Source organism: Brachyhypopomus gauderio, chromosome 10 (genome assembly GCF_052324685.1).
Source record: "Brachyhypopomus gauderio isolate BG-103 chromosome 10, BGAUD_0.2, whole genome shotgun sequence".
Lineage (NCBI taxonomy): Eukaryota > Metazoa > Chordata > Actinopteri > Gymnotiformes > Hypopomidae > Brachyhypopomus > Brachyhypopomus gauderio.
In genome coordinates, this window is record NC_135220.1 from 23007854 (window position 1) to 23022528 (window position 14675).

General features: G+C 44.9%; 1 protein-coding gene across 3 annotated transcripts in view; it reads right to left on the reverse strand.

The window, feature by feature from the left end:
• LOC143526013 (cell adhesion molecule 2-like) overlaps positions 1-14675 on the reverse strand; it is a 255017-nt gene that overhangs the window by 18206 nt on the left and 222136 nt on the right. For all 3 annotated transcript variants that reach the window (XM_077020566.1, XM_077020567.1, XM_077020565.1), the window contains 2 exons: positions 8109-8261; positions 3950-4087 (listed from right to left, as the gene is read on the reverse strand). In XM_077020566.1, the coding sequence (XP_076876681.1) occupies positions 3950-4087; positions 8109-8261 (291 nt within the window). The remainder of the gene's footprint in view (positions 1-3949; positions 4088-8108; positions 8262-14675) is intronic.

The window sequence follows — 14675 nt, forward strand, 5'->3', positions numbered from 1 at the left end:
GTCCTCATCTGTTACACCTGGATTATCACCCAGCTCAGTGGACATGGACGTGGACTAGCCCTAGCCCTAGCCCTAGTCCTAGCCCTAGCCCTAATCCTAGCCCTCAACCCAACCCTAGCCTTAGCTCTAGCCCTAACCCTAGCCCCAGTACTAGCCCCACACATGTTTCATTCATTATTCATCCACAAGCCAACAGACTGAATTCCTTTTATATGGTTACTGATTGATTCCACAAAGTCTGACTATTTTAAGTTTGTTACTGAAGAACAATAGAAGCAAATGTAAACTGTAAGTAAATGAGGTGTGGAAGTAGCATTTCTACAGTTTCACACACCCCCCCCCCCCCCCCCCCACACACACACACACACACACACACACACACACACACACACACACACATCAGGAGACACCAGAGAGAGAGAGAGGACGAAAGAGAGAGGATGGAAGAGAGAGAGGGAGGGAAGGGGAGAGAAAGGGAGAGAGGCAGAGAGGGAGGGGGAGGGAGAGGATAGAGGAGGGTAGAGGAGAAGAGAGGAGAGGAGGAGAAAGAGATGGGGAGGGAAGGGGAGGTGGGGGAGAGAGAGAGAGAGAGAGGAGTGGAGAGAGAGAGGGGAGTGGAGAGAGAGAGAGAAGAAGGGAGAGGAGGGGAGGGGGTGTGATGCTCTTGCAGAACTACTCTGCAATATTTGATCTCAGAAGATTTGCTTAGAGAGGAAAAATGATACAGACTTATTGCTGTGTGAGGTATGGACACAAAGGAACTCAACACAAAGACAGACTGGGGGAGAGACAGAGGAAAAAAGCCAAGAAGGGAGAGAGAGAGATAGAGAGAGAGAGAGACAGAGAGAGAGAGAGAGAGAGAGAGAGAGAGAGAGAGAGAGAGAGAGAGAGAGAGAGAGAGAGAGAGAGAGAGAGAGAGAGAGAGATGGCCTGCGACCCAGAGCCTGAGGTTTAATAGCAGACTGAATGGTGCTAAAGTCCCAGTGTTTCACATCAGTATGACTACAATTCCCAGGACAGGGCTCCAAAATAAATGCCTTCATCACACCATGAGAGTGCTGGAGAGGTGCTGAAATCAGTGATGACAGCCACCACCTCACCTGTACAAACACATAAACACACATGGGCACCTCCCCCCACTCACACACACTAACACACATGCACGCACACACACACACACACGCACACACACACACACACACAGAAGCACGCACACACACAAAAGCGCTCACACATATACACACACACATATACACGCACACAGACAAACACACACACGGACGCACACACATGGACACACACACACACACACACACACACACACACACAAAAGCGCTCACACACACATGCACACACACACACACACACACACACACACACACACACACACACACACATATACACGCACACAGACACACACACACACACGGACGCACACACATGGACACACACACACACACACACACACACACACACACACACACACACACACAGATGCACACTGTGAGTGGCTGCAATCATAAACTGGCACATAGAAGTTAATGACCTTTAACCTTTAACCCAAATCTCAGGTGATAGTGATGAGGAAGAGCAGGTGAGCTCCTGGTCATGCTCGTCTTTCTCTGCGTACTGCGCTGGCTTCCTATTTCGTCGGCTTCAAAGATGGCCGTGCTGTATATTTCAGTGGCCTCTCTTCCTCCGCCTCCGTCTCCCTCTCCAACTCTCTTCCCATGTCTCTCATCGCAAACTCATTTTGCATATCTGAGACGCCCCCATTTTATTGAATCCATCCATCACTGCTTCGAAGGCGCGTGAGAACGTGTGTGGCTGCTGCGTCCCGGACGACGTGGGGACCCCAACGCTCCGTCGCCAGCCGAGCTCGAGCCCCGCGCCGCGTAACTACCCACCCTCATCCCACCCGGAATCTGATCCAAGGCATGTGCTTATAAATCCTGAAATAAAACCCACCCTGTGGCGCACGGCGGATGAAAGGTTCCTCCGGCTTATGGTGGAGCAGACAACACACATCTAGATACACTAATGTGTACGCGGCACAGAGCGCGGCAGAAAATATGGGTTATTTACAAGAGCCGTCGGAAATGACTGTTGGAGCGTGCCGCGCAGAACCTTTTGTAAGGAGAGCAGTGCTCTCCCTCAGAAGCCCTCCACAGAACCTCCACCTCCAGCTCACCTCAAAAGGTCCCATCGCTTTTCATCACAAACGCTTCTATGCAGATCTCTTCCAGTTCTCTCCACCTAAATGTATAAAGTTCTAAGCGAGCCCGAGAGAAGCGAGAGGCGACGTGTCGGCACCAAAGACACCCGAGTCACGGCGCCGTGCTCTCCCAGCCAGGAAGAAGATCGTTGCAATACTTAACTACGCTCATAACTATGCTCATAATTATGTTCAACAATGTGCTTCTCTGGCTGTAGTCTTTGAATGCCAGTAAGAAACAGAAAGTGAATTCTACATCCAATTACAATGGAAGAACTAGAGGAGTGTGAAGGTGTGAATATATACCACCCTCTTCTGTTATGACTGACATCTGCTTTTAGATCACACACATTCTATAAATGCTCTCTGGTCTCCCGAAAAAAGGTGTTTACCATCTTAAAATAATCCCGGTTAATTAGAGGAATTCTAATTCTGCTTCACTGAGGCTAAACAAACTGATTGTTATTGGCTAGATTGTATCAGTAATCTAAGTCAATACAGGGAGAAAATCAGACTGTCAGTTTGCAGCAGGATTTGAACTTAATAGGCTGATTCTCACAACACTCCATCTACACCATCAGTAATCCCTTGATGAAATATAATTCCAGAAAACCTTTTCCCTATCAGAGATTGAATGAAATGAAGTTTGATCAATTGTTAATTAGTTAGGTTAAATAAGTAGACATTTGTCTCTAATCAGACTTCAACTAAGAAGATCTAGCAAAGGCTCAAACGTATCAGATTCTTTCCGAGTCCACCGTGAGGAGTTGGCCTTCCGCAATCCGGTATCAGCTTGCCTTTGGGTTCCCAGTGCTAAGCACTGATGCTCGGTCCTGAAACGCAGTTTCCTGTTCATATACACACAAACTAAATCACTCAGTGCTCCTACAGTTGTTTTTTAATCACACAGTCCATAGGTGCGCATGAGAGTATTCAGCAGCGTTTCAAGACTAAATTCCTAATGATGAAGCGATCAGCACCACTGGTTCTGCTGCGTCGGACCCAGCCATCACCCAGCGTGGCCCACGGCTCCTTAATTACTACAGCTGCATTTCTCAAAGTGCAAGTGTGGTGGTCGAAGTCTCCTGTTTGGAGCCCCAGGCAGGCAGATCGGCCCCCGGCCCCCCACACATCTGCTGCGGTACCATGCTTCGCTTTTAATGCCACCATCCAGCCGACTATTCACCTGCACCATTATCAGACGCCGGCATTTATCAGACGCAACAGGATGACAGCACACACCGGAGCGTGAATCTACACCACATATGAGATATGTAGGCATTCTGTGTAGACACACGGTCATGTAAGCCTTTCTGCAGTCTGACACTGCGTATGCAAATGTGAGGTGGCGAGCCTTTATCTTTGATCTTTTTACAATATACAGCCATAGTAGGCAAAATTACTAAATAATAACTACTTGCAATATATATCTCCATATATCAAATTTTGCTATGGCTGCATGCAATGTGTGCGTGGTATCCGGGACGACATGATAGCTGTAATTATATGTGGACAGAATATGAATGTAGAGGCATCAGGACAGATTTAGCTGGTGGAGTAAAGGGGCTCCGTTCATATGAGGAATCTAAATGTAACAAGGTCTCCAGTGTTTTGCCAGCACACAATGAGCTGTTTAACGCATTATTAAAGAAGCAGTTAATTATGACTAAGCACACACTGAACATACAGTGGACACACACTGGACACACACTGGGTTCCTCAGCGGGTCTCTACCTTTGATCTCCTTCTCATTGCGGTACCACCGGATGTCTGCGGCAGGCTTGCTGCCCGAGGTCACGCAGGTCAGAGTGATCTGGTCTCCTTCCATGGCTGGCTTAGTGAAACCGTTGATCTTGGGCTTCTCTGGTACCCCTGGGGGGGATTTGAGAGAGAACAGGAATGAAAGTGAAAGCCAGGAGAGGGGGGGGGGGGTGTTGGGGGGAAGAGAGAGAGAGAGGGGGGGGGGGGTGTTGGGGGGAAGAGAGAGAGAGAGGGGGGGGGGGGGTGTTGGGGGGAAGAGAGAGAGAGGGGGGGGGGGGGTTCAGAGAGAGAAAGACAGAGAGAGAATAAAATAGGAGATCTATTAAACTACTTTAAAGCTAGCAATCAACACCAGAGTATAAGAGGAGAGGGATGTGCTCATAAAGGGATAACATAACTGTTCTTTATGTTCACTGTGGTCTTTGAAGGATCTTGAAGGCCAAGGCACTTTGGAAAAAGCCCCAATTTCAGTGTACAAAGAGATCCACTCTCTCAACGTGAGGGAATGAAGGCTATGCTCTCCTATGTAGCCGTGGGAGGTGCTAACAATCAAAACCTTTCATCAGAACTCTCCACTCCCCTGTTTACATTTGCTAGTTTTGTTTGGGGAATTGTTTTCTACTGAAATGGTGAATTCGAACCTGACACTCATAGTGGATTCATAGTGGATGTTTGATGTTTATGTTGTAAGAGTGTCACAGAGTAAAACTCTTTGGTACAACAGAGGTGGTGACAGACGAATATCACTGAATCTTTAAACTTTACCCTTTTACACTGTAACTGTATCTCTTTGTGTAGGTATACAAGAAAGGAGTCTATATATTACAGTTCTGTGAGACACTTTGGTCAAATAAATTAAAATAAACTCCTGGGTGAGAGGAAAAACCTCCTGGGTGAGAGGAAAGACCTCCTGTCCTGCTCCGCCTCCCTGTGCTTTCTTTTGTTTGCACCACGCAGGTGCAGCTGCTCTAATGCTTGTCAAAGCTCCCGAGTTTTAGTTTTAGCTGAAAGACGTAAAGCTCCTCTGTGAAGACACAAGCATGGAGATCAATAGCAATCATCATTTAGATAAAAAATGAGGTCCGGGATTCTTTTGGCTTGCACAGGAGCTTATAACCCCCAAGAGCACAACTTGGGGATGGTGCTTCTAAAGAAATACATCAAGACCAGAAGAACTGCAGAATGCAGCAAACCCCTAGCAGCACACGAGTGTCCACCACTGGCCTTCCTGCTTCTTCTGGCTTGTTTTTTTTGATGAGATGGTACAGACAGGAGTAAAATTGACCAAAGGAAGTTAGGGCATACAGCCCTGAACTTCAAATAACTTCAAACTAATAAAAGCACTGCCCTTGTCCTTTGTCTTTGTACGTTTGACTCTGGTTTTAGGTCTCAGGAGCAGTTACATGTCCTGTGTGTCTGGCGCTGTGGCCCTACGGTCTTTTTTATTAGCTCTGGGTCATTTTTAATAACAAACTTGCATTATGAGGCAAGCTTTGAGCCAACCCATTGTAAAATAAAACTACCATTTCACTCCAATCCACCCAAACCTGATTACTGTCTAAAAAAGTCCACCTACCCGTCTGTCTTTCTGTTTACCCGTCTGTCTTTCTGCCTACCCATCTGTCTTTCTGTCTACCCGTCTGTTTTTCTGCCTAACCGTCTGTTTTTCTGCCTAACCGTCTGCCTTTCTCTTTGTTTTGAGCCTTGGAATTTATATGTGAAATCAAAAACAATGAATAGGATAACATTACAACACCAAAGTATAACTCTAGCCTATATAAGCACAATTGAAAGGCAAAAATAGCAAAGGTTACTAAAGAACTGCATTTGTCTTCTTACCATGAACTGATGAAAGCCCCTATAGACTATTAGCTAGATTACCATGACCACCGAACCACTGCAGTCTAATGTTAGCCATCAAGTTCTTTATTTATTGTCTATTCCTGCAATGAGTTTTGAAAGTGTTGGGTTTGTGATTGTGCACGCTGTGACACGATTGTGACACCACGCTGATAATAATAATTTTTATAATAAAACCTATTTGTATATCATTTTCCTAAACACAGCACTTTACAGAAAATCTATAATAAGGCTTAATACATCCTGAAATCACCCTAGGAATGTTTTTTTCTTACCAAAAAAACAAAAGAAAAAACTTTTATAAAAACTATGTATTGAAATTTCATTCAATATGATTACCTTAAACAGAAAACCAAAGTTAATTTTCAAATTAAATTTAATTAATGAACAATACATTAAAAGAAAGGTGCAAATTGAGAGAACAGAATTTTGAATAATTGAAAGCAGAAGACAATTTATAGACCTTTTAAAAATGAAAGTGCAAGAGCAAAAAGTGAAATAAAATGCAGAGTTAAAGTGTAGAGTTAAAGTGTAGAGTTAAAGTGTAGAGTTAAAGTGAAGTGCAGTTAAAGTGTAGAGTTAAAGTGTAGAGTTAAAGTGAAGTGCAGTTAAAGTGTAGAGTTAAAGTGAAGTGCAGTTAAAGTGTAGAGTTAAAGTTATATTCTACACAAGCATGGTAAAAAATACAGCAGAGGCAAAGCAGTGTCTTTAACATCTTAGGAAATAATAAGGTGTTTCATCTATAAGTGTTGTCTTTAGCTAGACGTTCCTACTAAACCCTTCTGCATCTATGAGTGCCTCAAACTGAAATTAAATTAGGCATAAGGCTGACTACCAGTCAGTTAGCTTATTAAAATTACATTAACACATATATGACTAATACATAAAATCATGCGGTGGATGTAGGTATATAAAAATTACTTTTATGCTTCTCTTGACGTCATGAATCTTCAGCTCACTGTAAAACTGTATCAGTTAAGTACTCGTGCATTATAGCAACCCCATATTAAATTGCCATGCTAGGCACTTGTGCAATCTAGTAGTGATTTATCTACTTTCAGTAAAATAGTACCAACAGAGCAAAGCCTCTCACAGATTTGATCTGATTCTTGTTCATGTTTTCCAAACATTTTATAGAGAAACGTCTTGTGTCAGGTTGAGTTCCTGCTCTCAGGTCTATGGTGTTCCATACCACATCTTACGATGGAAACTTATCTTGAAGTCTGAACATTGTGTACACACTGCAGAGGTCAAATGAGTGCAGTTACTGTGTAGTACGTTTGTGGTCCAATAACCAGTGGTAATGGCTGTCAAACAAAGATCTGTCTTGTTTTGTAGTATCTGTCTGACTTTGAAAGCTGTTGTGATTTAAGAATTTGCTATTTGCATAAAAACTGAGCAGATATTTATGTGTATTAATCACACTTTTTTACATCATTAAACAAAGTGAGTAAATGAATTTTATCCATATTCACAGTGAGTAGTCTTTAATGTGCAAGCTTCCTCTACTCCCTCTCACACACATACAATGTGCTCACATCTCTGTAATGATTTTAATGCAATGCTCCAAGTAATTAAAATGACACTAAGCAATTTAGTAATTGAGTAGCTAATTAGCTTAGAAATATGGTATTAAGTGAAATGGCAGTGTTGACAGTGCAAATGACATCACAGTTAAGGAACTATGTGAATTGGAGTTGGTTTGACTTCTGATTGACAAAGTAAAGAGTGCTGATTGAAAGACTCATTTAATTTTCTTCTAGGTGTGTTTTGCGGTCCTGATGATGGCCAGATGGAGTCGTTTCACCCCTGCTGTACCCCTATCATTGACAGCCCTACATTTGGAAAACCCCTGTGACTTCATGAGGTAAAAATCTAATTATCTACCATCTCTTAAAAAATGACTGAATCTATCTGAATTTTGCTGTATTCTGGGGTGGGTATATTGCTTTCCTGTCAAGCCTTTAAAAGATTTCCGAACTCATTAAAATTGACTAAAAATTCTGCAACAATAAAGCAATGTAACCAAATGTATAAAAAGGAGACTCCTGGGCTGCATACTAAAGAAGTCATAATAGAAGTTCAAAGTTGTCACTGTTTCCTCATGAACCATCAACAAATGGAATATTGTTCCCAACTCCAGAAACGACCCAGAGAAAAGGCACTCAATAGATATTGATGGATCATTCAGAGTAGCTCGTTCTGTAGTTGTGTGTGTGATGGTAAGTGAAGGCGTGTACTGAAGCTCCGTGTACAGCCCTGTAGCTCTTACCCAGTACGGTCAGGTAGGCTTTGGCCGTCTTCACCGGCATCGTGAAGAGGGAACAGGTGTAGGGACCTTCGTCTGACAGCGTCGCCTCGCGGATACTGATGGTGAGCTCCTGTGATGAGGCTCGTACCATGTCGATCCGGTTATCTCTCAGCGCTGTGAGACACACACACACACACATACACACACACATGCACACGCACGCGCACGCACACACACACACACACACACACAGGGTCAGGGCTCGGCGCTGTGTCAGAAACACACACCAGCACTAAAACTTGAACTAGAGGCACACAACATATCACACAACACACACACCACATATCACACTACATAAACACAATATATCAAACAAATAAAATTAACCTGCGCCTGACAATCCATCCATAAAGCAATTATTATGCTGATGTTATGAGAACAATTCTTTTAATTAAGATCTTTATTAAAAAAAGAAACAACAACAACAAATCTTCCAAAACTAAACATGACATTTACAACTAGGACATCACATTCAGTACTGGTCCTCTATAGTATAATCACATACAGTACTGGCCCTCCATAATATAATCACATTCAGTACTGGTCCTCTATAGTATAATCACATACAGTACTGGCCCTTCATAATATAAGCACATTCAGTACTGGTCCTTCATAATATAATCACATACAGTACTGGTCCTTCATAATATAAGCACATTCAGTACTGGTCCTTCATAATATAATCACATTCAGTACTGGTCCTTCATAACTTAAGAACATTCAGTACTGGTCCTTCATAATATAAGCACACACAGTGAAGAGGGCAGAAATCAATGGCATTACAAATGCCAATGCCACTGGCAAAATGATTTTAGAATGGCTTTCAATCATAGAGAGAATGAAATATAGATTACTCAAGAGTTTAAATTCAACCATCATTCCAATCAATAGAATACTTGCAAAAATAAGTGGATGGCAGGGATTGTACAGTAAAGGTGCCTGAGAACTCCTGCACTATTGCCCATTTAACAAATAGCTCAATATGCTGTTTCACCCGTATTGGCCTTACTTTAATTCTGCTTTCAATCTAGCCCGAATAAAAGTTGAACTTTAATGTTGAACATTATTTTGTCAAGGAGAACTCAAAAGGTACAACAGTGTCATAGCACTGACATCTTTCAGGCTGTCATCAATATTGCTTAGGAGAAGGTGTGAGGTTAACGTGTGTGAGTGTGTGAGGAAAGTATCAGAAGCACACCGCATGTGAGAGTGACCCCACGGCAGTGTAATTGAATCAGTAGATCCAAGGTCACTCATCACGACCTTCTGCTTTACATCAAACTCTCTCAGACATTTCAGGCCTCATTAACGCCCCAGAACGGCCTGGGAATGATTGCCTTTATAGATCTCTCCTCTACCCGAAGCACTAAAGAAAAACAGTATCGACCAGAGCGCTGACCCCTTGCTAACCCACATCTCTGGCATTCGTTTGTTACCATGTCAACCTAAATGGTCACTATTTTGTTAGGTGCTGATTGGTGTGTGAGGAGAAGATCACTGCACCAACCTAGAAATTATTTTTGCCTTCAAGCAGAAACACAGCCAAAGTGTGAGAATACCTGCCCAGGTGAAACTACACACACACACACACACACACACACACACACACACACACACACACACACACACACACACACACACACACACACACACACACACACACAGCTCTGCTTTTTCCATCGGAGCCTCGTGCTTAATACAGAAGTTTTGTAAAGATGGTTTACAAAACCATCTTTACAAATATGGTTTACAAGATGGTTTACAAAACCATCTTGGGGCAGTCATGGCCTGGTGGTAGGGAACTGGACTTGTGGACTTGTGACCGGAGGGTCGTGGGTTCGATTCCCAGACCTGAGGCCATGACTGAGGTGCCCTTGAGCAAGGCACCTAACCCCAACTGCTCCCCGGGCACCGGGCTAGGGCTGCCCACCACTCTGGGCACGTGTGATCCACAGCCCCCTAATAATCACTAGTGTGTGTGTGTGTGTTCTGACTGCACAAATGGGTTAAAAGCGGAAGACAAATTTCGATTGGGATGTAAAAATCACAATTGACAAAAATATGGCACACATTACAGTTCAGGTGGCTCAGTAGTTCATAGACCAGCCTGTAGCACCTGGTAAATCTGTTCATGGCTTCATTTCAGAAGAGTGGACATTCTTTGTGAATTCGGAGCACCACTTCCTGGATCCCTAACCACTTCCTGGAGTCCTAACCACTTCCTGCCCCTAGTACTGGTCACTTAAAGTCCCTGTTTTTCATTCCCAGAACCCTTTACATTCAACCCCCCTCAAGCCCAGTCTTTCCTCCCTAGAGCCCCAGATATTCTGAAGGCCCTTCCACTGCACTCAGAGTCTACAGATCTGTTCCATGGAGCCCAGAAGAATGATCTCTCACACATCTGAAGACCTTCATTTGGGGAGGACAACCCATTCAGCACAGTAGTGACAGAGGACTTCCTGGATGTCTTGGACAGAGTTAAAGATAGTTTCTTTCCTTTTCTCTCTCCTTGTCCACCCAAGGCATGCATAAACTAATGAGGCCAAAATGTTAAAGGAGTACTGTCTCAGGAGTCAAGAGTACTGACTCAGGAGTCAGGAGTACTGACTCAGGAGTCAGGAGGACTGACTCAGAACAAAACACATTCATGCTGCACTGTTCTCTTTGGTAAATTTCAACCTCTCTGCCCCAGTCGCTCGGTTCTGAGATTCACAGCTGCTCCAGTGCATGCTCACGTGGGTCGTGCAGGCTGGACAATTCAGTGGATTCGGTACGTGCTCACATGGATTGTGCAGACTGAAATGTCAGGCTCTCCGTGCACATACGTGTCGGGGATGATTCCGTGCGGGGACCACGCCTGACACCGGCCACATTTCATTCCATCCGTCCTTATCCTCATCCTACTTATGCTTCACATCCTGGCCCTGCCACCCACATCAGCTGTAGAGAGAGCAGCTCGGGCTGAGTGGCGCCCACTCTCTCACTTCTCTAAACGTGGAACAAACAAAGCCTTTATGAGTTACCCCCGGGGCGTTTGTGCAGCCGGGGCATGTGTGTAGCCGGGGCACGTGCGTGGCCGGGGAGTGAGGTGGTGATGGAGGAGCAGGGGTGGAGTGATCGGGGTCCAGCATGTGGGAGAACGCTCTGTGGAATACAGCTCAGGCATTAGGACCAGGAGGGGAATTACCCTAGATCCGCCACAAATCCCCACCTTGCCCAACATCTCCGAAAAACTTTCTTAATAACACCACTACAACATGCTCCATTTGGAAATGCATTCAAACAGAAACAAGCTTTGAAAAGAGATCTTTTCCAAGTCAGCTGCTATGTGCTCACCAGGGCAGGGATGGATCACGGGGGACGGGGATCACGGGGGACGCCCACCACTGGACCACGAAGCAGCCGTGGGGGCCACACCCCCCTGACCACAACAGCTATGGCGCACCACACTCCTGTGCGGTAATGTGCAGTGCGTCACTTTGATTCTCCCACATTTCTCCCCTCATTAAGTTCCACATGTACACGCCAGGCCTCTCCAAGCAGGACGGGATTTGACATGACGTGTGTCTTCACACCGCCCCGCTACATCTTCAGATCCAGGCTGCCTGGCAAGATGGCACCGAGTCTGACGTAATCTGACAGAATCATTTATTCAGAAGCAGTCTCATGCCCACCCATGAGAAACAGCTGCTTAATCCAATGACATTGTTGACTGCACCAATCTTTCAATATGTATGAGTATCACATGTAGGAACATCAGAATCTCATACACACACACACACACACATTCCCACAAAAAAACTTTGCTAAAACCTCAAAATATGTGGAATGGAAAATGCAGATGCCCTCTGATTAAGAAGACATTGAATCCTAAGCAGGCAGAAAGTGGTGTTAAATCGCTCTCCTGTGGATCTCGTGCTTTGATAACGTTTCCTGTGGATTTCGCAAAGCACTAGTCTGGTTGCACCAAAGCCGATAATTAATGGGGCTTCTCCTCTAATTGCCAGGGAAGGTCATTAGAACAGAAGCACAGAAACAGAGGAGCTGGAAGAAGGAGTTCATAAGCGCATTAGAACTACTGCAGTCGTACAGTTTTAAGTCTAAACAGTCCCTCCTCACACACTTGGTGCTACATCAAAGCCAGCAGCCATCCAAATAGCTCCACTGCACTTTAAAGCAAGGACAGATTGCAGCTTTAATTGCCCTGTCACACATAAGGAATGGAAACAAAGCAAAAGGCTGCTTGTTTCTCCAGGCTGTGTTGAAGAGTGAGCCATGAGTACACTACCAGAACCAGCACACGTGTTCTCTACCAAACACCAGAACCAGCACACGTGTTCTCTACAAACACCAGACCCAGCACACGTGTTCTCTACCAAACACCGGACCCAGCACATGCGTTCTCTACCAAACACCAGACCCAGCACACGTGTTCTCTACAAACACCGGACCCAGCACAGGTGTTCTCTACCAAATACCGGACCCAACACACGTGTTCTCTACAAACACCAGACCAAGCACAGGTGTTCTCTACCAAACACCAGACCCAGCACACATGTTCTCTACAAACACCAGACTCAGAACATGTGCTCTCTATCAAATACCGGACCCAACACACGTGTTCTCTACAAACACCAGACCCAGCACACGTGTTCTCTACGAAACACCGGACCCAGCACATGTGTTCTCTACCAAACACCAGACACAGCACACGTGCTCTCTAACAAACACCAGACCCAGCACAGGTGTTCTCTACCAAATACCGGACCCAACACATGTGTTCTCTACAAACACCAGACCCAGCACAGGTGCTCTCTACCAAACACCAAACCCAGCACACGTGCTCTCTAACAAACACCAGACCCAGCACACATGTTCTCTACCAAACACCGGACCCAGCACAGGTGTTCTCTACCAAACACCAGACCCAGCACACATGCTTTCTAACAAACACCAGACCCAGCACACGTGTTCTCTACCAAATACTGGACCCAACACACGTGTTCTCTACAAACACCAGACCCAGCACACGTGTTCTCTACAAACACCGGACCCAGCACATGCGTTCTCTACCAAACACCAGACCCAGCACACATGCTCTCTAACAAACACCAGACCCAGCACACATGTTCTCTACCAAACACCAGACCCAGCACATGCATTCTCTACCAAACACCAGACCCAGCACACGTGCTCTCTACCAAACACCAGACCCAGCACACATGCTCTCTAGCAAAAACCAGACCCAGCACACATGTTTTCTACCAAACACCGGACCCAGCACAGGTGTTCTCTACCAAACACCAGACCCAGCACATGTGCTATCTAACAAACACCAGACCCAGAACACATGTTCTCTACCAAACACCACATCCAGAATAATTGTTTTCTACCAAACACCATGTGAATCTTTTGCTGAAGCCGAACTACATTTGCTTAGGGTTCCTACCTAAATAGCTGTCAGAACAGAAAAAACATACAAAATGAAGTGCTTATGATAATATATCCGAAGAGAAGCACAAAGAGAGTTTTGTCTTGCGTATGATAATAGTGAGGAAATTGTGTGGAATTTGACAAGCCATTATCATAAAGTCACATGATTTTTTGTCTACCTCATTAACACATAAAGTCCGTTAGGGAAAATACTGTCATCCATTCACTAGTTATTGAAATACCACCTAATTATCATGCATAATTATCCCATAAATTATACTATCATTGATACATGAATGATGATTCATGAATGACTGGTTGTGAAGCACCTTCTCCTGGTGCTCACATTCCCATGGCGTGGGGAGCACACGTTAGAGCATCAGCTCTAGGTCTGCTTGTCGGAACGGTGTGGAGACCACAGGTCAACACCTAAAGGTTGGTCTTCGTTGACACGATCTTGCTCATCTTCATCATGTGCTTCTTTCTCCTTTGCTAACACCCATGCTGGGTCTAATTCACTAGCATTCATTCCTTATACGCGACACCCTGCTTCTCTGCTGTGGATTCTGCCTCTCCCTTTGTATTGCAGGCTGGTACCCTGCTGAACTCGTCGATATGTAGATGATGAAGGATTATGCTGGATTAGCCGATATGTTGATGATGGAGGATACAGACAGGAATCAATACGTGTCATAGAGTGTACTTTGACTTGGACAACCAGGGTTAACACCCCGTCTTAAAACTTCTACAGAGAAATGTGTTTGAGTTTCTAATGACTGAAGAGAGATGGTCTCACCAGGACCCTCTCTCACAACCCCGGCGGGAAGCCCAGAACCTCCACCCATAACTCTGGCTGGTGGCATAGCAAGGTGGAGGTTTACATTCTGGTCCGAATATAAGATTTCAATCTAAAACATTCGACCAGGCCCTAGTGGTCCATGAAGCTGCCCTGCTCTTTTTAAAAATCTCCTACGGCCTTTACCCATCAGTGGCACTCACTGACATCTCAGGGTGTCGGTAACACTCACTGACATCTCAGGGTGTCGGTAACACTCACTGACATCTCAGCACTATGTCCATAGGGAGAAATAAGGC